Source organism: Carcharhinus amblyrhynchos, chromosome 29 (genome assembly GCF_965287045.1).
Source record: "Carcharhinus amblyrhynchos chromosome 29, sCarAmb.v2.hapA, whole genome shotgun sequence".
Lineage (NCBI taxonomy): Eukaryota > Metazoa > Chordata > Chondrichthyes > Carcharhiniformes > Carcharhinidae > Carcharhinus > Carcharhinus amblyrhynchos.
The window spans coordinates 8004118-8013591 of record NC_137352.1 but is presented as its reverse complement, the minus strand read 5'-3'; the positions used below and the strand labels follow the sequence as shown (position 1 = coordinate 8013591).

Genomic DNA, 9474 nt, shown 5'->3' with positions numbered 1-9474 from the left:
AAGGGATGTGATCTGTAGAAATGGGTAAGCAATCTGGATAGATAACATAGATTCAGAAGGATGCAAATCTCTTTAAATCTGCACCCTCTCACTCTTGATCCTTTTATGAACGAGAACAGTTTCTATCTGTTCTGTCCAGCCCCCTCATGATTTTGGACATCTCTACCGAATCCCCTGTCAGCCTTCTCCTCCCCAAAGAGAACAGTCCCAACCTCTCCAATCTATCCTCATAACTGAAGTTTCCCGAGGAAACATTCTTGCACTCATATGGGCAGCACGGTGGCACAGTGGTTAACACTGCTGCCCCACAGCGCCAGGGACCCAGGTTTAATTCCTAGCTTGGGTCATTGTCTGTGCCGACTCTGCACATTGTCCGTGTGGGTCTCCTCCCACAATCGGAAAGACGTACTGGTTGGGTGCATCAGCCAAGCTAAATTCTCCCTCTGTGTACCTCAACAGGCACTGGAGTGTGGCGACTAGGGGATTTTCACAGTAACTTCATTGCAGTGTTAATGTAAACCTACTTGTGACTGATAAATAAATTTTAAAGAAAGACTGGAGGCTTTTCACAGTAACTTCATTGTGGTGTTAATGCAAGCCTACTTGTGACTAATAAGCTTTAAAAAAACTAGGAGATTTTCACAGTAACTTCATTGCAGTGTCAATGTTAGCCTCCTTGTGACACTAATAAATAAACTTTAAAGAAAGACTAGGGGATTTTTACAGTGTTAACGTGAGCCTACTTGTGACACTAATAAATAAACTTTAAAGAAAGACGAGGGGATTTTTACAGTGTTAACGTGAGCCTACTTGTGACACTAATAAATAAACTTTAAAGAAAGACCAGGGGATTTTTACAGTGTTAACGTGAGCCTACTTGTGACACTAGTAAATAAACTTTAACTGAACACCTGAATGTACCCTGCTGGGGGAAATTGGGATTTATAAAATTAAACCACCATTTGTCGAGAAGATAAAGCCACAATTCAGGGAAAAAAGTCTATCGGAGCACTGGGGGGGAATGTGATTCGGGAGTTATGTAAATCAAGTGGCATTGGCCCAAAATTACGCAACCTTGGCATGTGAAGGGTTATCCTTCGCAAAATTTAACTTCCGATTTCTGTTTCTGAATAGTGTCGGGAGAAGAGGCCGGGACAAGAGGTAATGGGTTTTAATTCTGACTTTCGGCCGACATAATTTCACTGGTGATTTTGCGAAGACAGATGACTGTCGTTTTCCCCCCACTTAGCGAGGAATCGATCCGTTTAAAGGTTGGCAGCAGAAAGGATATTGAAATTGGCTGATTGATTTCCGTGTACATATCTGCTCAAGCAGCGAATGGGGAAGGGCGTAACAGAGAGAAAGGACAGAGCGGGTGTCCGTGTCTCTGCTGAACTATTGAGAAGGAGGTAGAAATGAGATGATTTTTGGCAAAGGGGAATGACAGACAGCGAAAGGGCTCTTATCCCACTAGCATGTTCAATGTGCCGAGGACGTGGAGATGCCGGCGTTGGACTGGAGTAAACACAGTGAGAAGCCTGACAACACCAGGTTTAAGTCCAACCGATTTATTTGATAGTAAATACTGGTGTTGTCAGACTTCTTACAATGTGCTGATGACAGAGACTGGGAAATGGGATGTTACAAATGCCTGGGTGATCATCCAATGCTATTAAAACAAGTCGCCACCCCACTCAAGAACAGCTTCTTCCCTGCTGCTGTCAGCCTTCTGAATGGACTTACCTTACGTTAAGTTGATCTTTCTCTACACCCTATCTATGACTGTAGGGCCACATTCTGCACTCTCTCCTTTCCTTCTCTAATGAACGGTATGTTTAAGAAGCCATTATTCATCGCTGTATTGAAGGAGTGCTGCATTGCCAGAACTTCCGTCTTTTGGATGAGTTAAACTGTTTGCTCTCTCAGCTGGGCACTAAAGCTTCTAAGGCAGAGTTTTGGAGAAGACTGGGGGTGATCTCCATGGGGCAGCACAGTGGTACAGTGGTTAGCACTGCTGCCTCACAGCACCAGGTCATTGCCTATGTGGAGTTTGCACATTATCCTCGTGTCTGCATGGGTTTCCTCTGGGTGCTCTGATTTCCTCCCACAGTCTGAAAGATGTGCGGGTTAGGTGAATTGGCCATGCTAAATTCTTCCTCAGTGTACCCGAACAGGCACCGGAGTGTGGTGACTAGGGGATTTTTCACAGTAACTTCATTGCAGTGTTAATGTAAGCCTATTTGTGACAATAAATAAACTTTAAAACTTTATCTTGTTGGTGTCCTGGCCAATATTTACTCCTCAGCCAGCACCAAAAAACAATTATCGGGATATTGTCGAAATGCTGTATGTGGGAGCTTGCTGTGCACAAATTGGCTGCAGTGCTTCCTACATTGCAACAGTGAAAACTCTTCAAAAATAACTCATTGGCTGTAAAGGAACTCCTGAGGTCATGAAAGGTCATGCAAGGTTTTTAAAATTAATTTTATTTTAACCCTAAACATGCTGAAATGAAAGGACAGAATATACCAAAAAGTAGGACCATTTTGTCATGTTAAGATATAAATACAGCCAATGTAAATGTGTAACATAGCTCAGGTACTTGAAAGGAGTTTCACTCAATCTTTCTGTCAGTCTAAACATGCCAATTCCTCATTTCATAATCCCTTGTGGGTTTTCTTAAGGAAGCGTGCTTCTGGCTGTGACAAGACCTTAGCAAGATCATGTAACTGTATTTTATTATTACAAAAGCAAATTACTGTGGATGCTGGAATCTGAAACCAAAAGAGAAAATGCTGGAAAATCTCAGCAGGTCTGGCAGCATCTGTAAGGAGAGGAAAGAGCTGACATTTCGAGTCCAGATGACCCTTTGTCAAAGCTGATTTTTATTACTGTTTTTTATTACAGTTCTCAGTGCAAAGGAAGGCGATAAGTACCATTTAAAAAAAATGTCCGTTGAGTTTTATGGCTGGGAGGTCGTCTATGAGGATAAAAGCCGCCTGAAATCGGGGCAAGAGCTTCAAAATGGCAGAGGATATACCATGTACCATGGGACCCACAAAAACAATGCCGCAGATATAATAATTTCAGGGTTTAAACCATCCATTGATGGATTGCTGGGTCCAGGAGTCTATGTTAGTAGAGACGTGAAAAAAGCAAGGGCGTATCCGCTGCAAACAGGGAACAATGACAAAGTGGTCTTCAAGCTGAAAGTTAGGGTTGGAAAAGTGAAGAAAATAGACAAGGATTACCATCCTCTCCAGAAAACCTGGCATCAGCATGGCTACGACTGTGCCTGGGTCCCACCCAATTGTGGGATGAAGTCCATTCCCAGTGGGAAAGAAGAAGACTGCATCTGGGATCCCAAACGGATAACAGTGGTGGACGTCGCCTACGCAAACGACCTGGTCAAGAAAGATCTGAGGAAGCTGATACGCCAACGGAAAATGACCAAGAAAGTGAATGTCAAGGATCAGTGTGATGTCTGTGGCTACCAAAAATATTCATCCCATGTAATTCAGAAGTGCTGGGCTTGTGGGAAGGTCATCTGCCCTTTTATGAAAAAGCATGTTTGTAAGAAAGGCAAGTAGAGAGATTTAGAGGGAACCATTCTTTAATCATTACTTCTGAATGAGATCACTTGTCTCCTCAGTCCTGCACTTTCCTTCTCTATTAATTATTAAGAGTATAGGAACAAAAAAAGGTCTTTACGTCCAATGAGCCATATATTCCGGAGTCTAACCCCACTTGCCAGCTGCTTGCCATTTCCTTCAATTCTGTCACTTTGGAGAAACACATTTATTGCAGCAAGGACTCATTTATATATTGGAATTGATTTTGCCACAGGCAGTTTAACTCCCTTTGGAGAAATAAGTTTTCTGACTTTAATTCTCAGCCCAAACTTCCAAATGTTTCATTAACACATCCTTCACATTCAGATACACATATATTGACACATAATGGGACATATGCACCCACATGCACACACACACGTATGCACACATACATACATATGTATATGTGTACTCAGTCACTCACTCACTTACTCACTCACTCAGATGTGCACATATATGCATACATACATGCATATACACACACACCCCCATCCACGCACCCATGCTCACGCACACTCACTCACTCACACTCACGCACCCACACTCATGCACACTCATGCACATTTATTCACTCACACTCGTGCACCCACACACACACTCACACTCATGTACATTCTCACTCAGACTCATACACCCACACTCATGTGCACACACAAACACACACACACACACACTCACACGGACATTTTCTTTCCACTAAATTTCTGACATTACCTCTCTGCATCACAGATATTTTTATATTGCAAAAACCTGTCTTACTGATACGTCTTGAGAATCTCTTGGAATATTGGCCACTGATTGCAGTCTATCTAATAATGATGTATAACATCCTTCTAATAATGCACCCTTTATTATAAGCTGTTTGTTAAACTTTCTAATATAGTCCTGCCTATCTGTGAACTATGGTGAGACACAGTGAGATTGTACCATAATGACACTTACCATTCTCAGTCCTTGTTTGCCAATGTGCTCAAAAGCAGTGAGCGTACAAAGAGATTTGTTATTGAGTGCATTAACTTGGGCAAAACAACAACACCCTGAGAGCTTTTCTTAAAAGTTCATTGCCCTCTAGGTAGGTTTTCAGACTAGAAGGAATTATAAATGTGACACATATGCAAGCACGAGAAATCCTTCCCTGAAGAGTTACAGAGTAAATTCTACATGTTGTTACGCCACAATCTCAGGATGTTCCAGACTCAATTCCCTATTATAACTGCGTTCAGATGGATTGATGCTCTGAAAGCTGCTATTTGCTTGATCAACCTCACAGTCGGGAGGAGGAAAACCAACTGGGGTCCTGCTCATGATCACCACCCAGCCTGATACATCTAACCACGCATGAGCAGGGGACGGGTTGGACCTTGTTGTGATGCCCACCATGGTTAAACTATTTTATGTGAACACACAATGAATGGCCACTGGATGGCTGGCCACATGTGTGGAGGTGTGTACCAACAAGAGGAGGAGGAGAGAGAATTGTACCAGATCAAGACACACAAAGGCCTGAGTTATTGTGATAACTGCTTTGTAAAGACTGTATTTCAGTGTCAGTTTACAATCCCGAAACACAAGGTGTGGATGTCTTTTCGTATTGCAATAATGTTGTGCAATATACAATATCAAGTTTACAGTCACAACTAAACTGCCTTCTATTGTTGTCAATAAGAGAAACAACATTAATTAAATGTTACATCAAGCATTTAATGTGAACATCAGGGAGTATCATGTTTCATAATAGTGCAATAGTTTCTTAGTTACAATTAAACAGTTTACCAAAGAATTTTACATACTTGACATTCATGAATGAATGTATCTGCCATCAGAGAAAATTAAACTCTGAGTTTTTAAACTGGACACTAATTTCATAAGGATTATACTCTTAATAAACTGTTACGTTGCATGCCTATTTTCAAAGATGTACCACTTTTTGCAATGATTTGCCTTTTCAATTGCAAATTACCACTGTCTGTAATGTAAAACTGCATTAAAGTAATGTCAGAGGAAATACAATATGAGTCATCTTAATATGAGTCATCTTGTCTTCAATATTGCCACAGCGCGATACCAGGAAAGGAACACAGCCTTTGTGAATAAGGGGAGATGATGGCCTTGTGGTATTGTCATTAGACTATTAATCCAGAAACTATGTTCTGGGGCCCTGGGATTAAACCTGACCATGGTAGATGATGACATTGGAATTCGATAAAAATATCTGGAATTAAGAATCTACTCATGATCATGAAATGATTGTTGGAAAACCCATCTGGTTTTGTCCTTTAGTGAAGGAAATCTGCTGTCTTTATCTGGCCTGGTCTACGTATGACTCCAGAGCCACAGCGATGTGGTTGACACTCAACTGCCCTCCAAATGCAACTAGGGATGGGCAATAAATGCTGGCCAGCCAGTGAAACCCATGTCCCACAAATGAATTTAAAAAATGTTATTTCTAAACATTTTCCATTTATCCATATTTATATGAAGGACCAACTTATAAACAGCTTTGGGATCCTGTCCTCACTTGCATGTGAGGCATTGGGTGGAGTTTTATGGCTGCCCCCACTGGCGGGATCATCCATTCTTATCGAGTTTTGAAAAGTTTCCACCTTTCTTGGCACTTCCCCACTGTGACAATTTTGCACCTAAAAATGATGGCGTGACAAAGGGAAAAGAATTGTAAGACATTCCTTTAGAAAGAAGGTGCCTTCTTTAAAATTCATTTTTGGGGTATGAGTGTTGCTGGCAAGGGCAGAATTTATTGCCCTTGGGAAGGTGGCTATGAGGCACCTTCTTCAACCATTGCAGTCCATGTGATACAGTGTTTTTTCGCTATAACAGTCTGATGCAGCCAGGTACCTTGTTAAAGGCAAAATACTGCAACTGCTAGAATCTGAAATAAAGAGAGAAAATGCTGGAAAATCTCAGCAGGTCTGACAGCATCCGTGGAGAGAGAATAGTAGATCTATTCGGGATGACCTGAAGGATGCTGTTAAAGCAGATATCTTGTTACTCTACTTCAGAAGGCATTCAGAGCCACAGACATTACAATGGATCTGTAGTCACATGTACGCCAGACCAGGCAGGATGGCTAATTTCCTCCCTGAAGAATATTCGTGACCCAGATGAGATTTTACAATCATAGAAACCCTTTAGTGCAGAAAGAGGCCATTTGGCCCATCAAGTCTGCACTGACCACAATCCCACGTAGACCCTGTCCCCATATCTCTGCATATTTACCCGCTAATCCCTCTAATCCACACATCTCAGGACACTAAGGGACAATTTTAGCATGGTCAATCTTAACCCGCACATCTTTAGACTGTGCGAGGAAACTGGAGCACCCAGAGGAAACCCAAGCAGACACAAGGAGAATGTGCAAACTCCACACAGATAGTGACCCAAGCTGGGAATCGATCCAGTAGTTTCATGAACATTAAGCTTAAGTTTATTTATTTATTGTCATAAATAGGCCTACATTAACACTGCAATGAAGTTGCTGTGAAAATCCTCTAGTTGTTACACTCTGGTGCCTGTTCGGGTACACTGAGGGAGAATTTAGCATGGTCAATGCACCTAACCAGCACGTCTTTGGGAGGAAACCAGAAGACCCAGAGGAAACCCATGGAGAGATCGTGCAGACTCCTCACAGCCAGTGACCTAGGCCAGGAACTGAGCCCGAGTCCTTGGAGCTGTTAGGCAGCAGTGCTAACCACTGTGCCACCACACAACCATCAAGGGGCCTAGTACTTTGTTCTGCATTTATGAATTAAAATTAAATGCACCCCAGTATGCTAAAATTTGAAATCACGTCTGGGAATCAGCCTTTGGATTACTAGTTCCGCAGCGTTACTGTGACAAGGTCACTGTGTCCCTTTGTCAATTTTCTTTCTCGGTCTCAAGTTGCCAACTCTTCATGAGCAGGCAAGTGAACGATCGGCTTTCTTACTGTGCCACTGTATGAGGGGTGTTGGCCCAGAATGATTCTTCTGCCAAACCCTTCTCCCTCTCTGGCCAACCTCCTGCCCACAGTTTGCATAAGCACACGGCTATTATGGGAATACGCCCCATGGTGACTACCAAATGAACAGCTGAATCTAACAGACTTAGGACAGAATTTTCCAGCCATATGTACCCCAAGACCAGAAATCCGCCCCCCCCCGAGGTCAACGAACCTTTAACTGCTGGCCACATTTCCAGTCCCTCCCGCTACGATTCCCACAGCAGGTGGGATGGGAAAATTCCACCCTTAGTGTCTCCAAGAAATAAACTTTATTTTAAGATGAGTCAGCAAGATAAATGATCAAAGGACTGGAACTTATGCGTCTGTTTTTCAGTCTCGTAGAATTCATAGAATTCCTACAGTGCAGGAGGAGGCCATTTGATCCATTGAGTCAGAACTGACTCTCCAACAGAGTATCTTACCCAGGCGCTCTCCCCCCACCCCATTCCCGTAACCCCACACAATTACCAAGGCTATTCCCCCTAACCTACACATCTTTGGACTGTGGGAGGAAACTAGAGCACCCGGAGTAAATCCACACAGAAAAGAGAGTGGCACGGTGGCACAGTGGTTAGCATTGCTGCCTCACAGCGCCAGGGGCTCGGGTTAGATTCCGGCTTGGGTCATTGTCTGTGTGGAGTTTGCACATTCTTTCATGTCTGCGTGGGTTTCCTCTGGGTGCACCAGTTTCCTCTCACAGTCCAAAGATGTGCGAGTTAGGTGGATTGGATATGCTAAATTACCCCTCAGTGTCCGGGGTCTTGCTAGGGTAAATGCATAGGGTTGTGGGGAAAGGGCCTGCGTGGGATTGTTGTCAGTGCAGACCTGATGGACCAAACGGCCTCCTTCTGCACCGTAGGGTTCTGTGATACTAAGATAACAAAAGTAGCTAGCAATCTATTAAGCTTCTTTTTAAAGTGAAATAGGTGCTGTGAAATAGGGAGCAAGAATTGCGTTTTGGTTTCTATAAACTGCAATCTGCTTTTTCATGAAATTAATTCAGTGATAATCGTTAACTTGGACATTGGTTCTAATTCTCTTCTTTGACTTATGTCACTAGATCTTTCCCATTCAACTGAGAAGGCAGACAGACCCTTGGTATAAAGTTTCACCTGAAAGACACCGCCTTCAATAGTGCAGCACTCCATTGGAGAACTAGTTCAGATTCTATGTCCAGGTCTCTAAGGGTGGGACTTAAAACAAGAACCTTTTGACTCTGGGGTGACAGAGGTAATGTGGAGATGCCGGTGTTGGACTGGGGTAAACACAGTAAGAAGTCTCACAAAACCAGGTTAAAGTCCAACAGGTTTATTTGATAGTAAACGCCTCAAGCTTTCGGGGTTTGCCCCTTCGTCAGGTGAGTGGGAGTTCTGATCACATACAGAGCATATAAGAGCACACACAGTTTACAGAATGCTTATTTTGAATACTTATTCTGTAATATGAGTGTGTGGGTCTCTATATGCTCTGCTTGTGATCAGAACTCCCAATCACCTGACGAAGGGGCAAACCCTGAAGCTAGTGGTGTTTACTATCAAATAAACCTGTTGGACTTTAACCTGGTGTTGTGAGACTTCTTACTGTGACAGAGATACCCAGTGACAAAGACTTAAGGAGTTCAGACCAGTTGTATTTCCGTAACACATATGGCACTGAGGCAATTGCAATTGCCCTCAGCACCTTTTGCTAAAAAGAGGGGCAGCTAGCTGGGTGGACTACACATGTATATGGCTACAGCACTGGATAGTGATTTCTACTGAAAATCCATAAGCTAAAACAAGACTAGGAATCGTCATTGAAGCAGAGAATGTTGAGGAGATCCGACAGCAAGAATTTAAATTGCTCAACTATGGTAAGGTTTTG

At 42.9% G+C, this 9474-nt stretch overlaps 1 protein-coding gene across 1 annotated transcript in view; it reads left to right on the top strand.

Moving 5' to 3' along the window:
• Window positions 1-2911: 2911 nt before the first annotated feature.
• The window catches only part of gig2o (grass carp reovirus (GCRV)-induced gene 2o), a 31146-nt gene continuing 24583 nt past the window's right edge, over window positions 2912-9474 (top strand). The window contains exons 1-2 of the mRNA XM_080214562.1: window positions 2912-3586; window positions 6450-6463. Coding sequence (XP_080070688.1) covers window positions 2949-3586; window positions 6450-6463 — 652 coding nt within the window. The 5' untranslated portion in view covers window positions 2912-2948. The remainder of the gene's footprint in view (window positions 3587-6449; window positions 6464-9474) is intronic.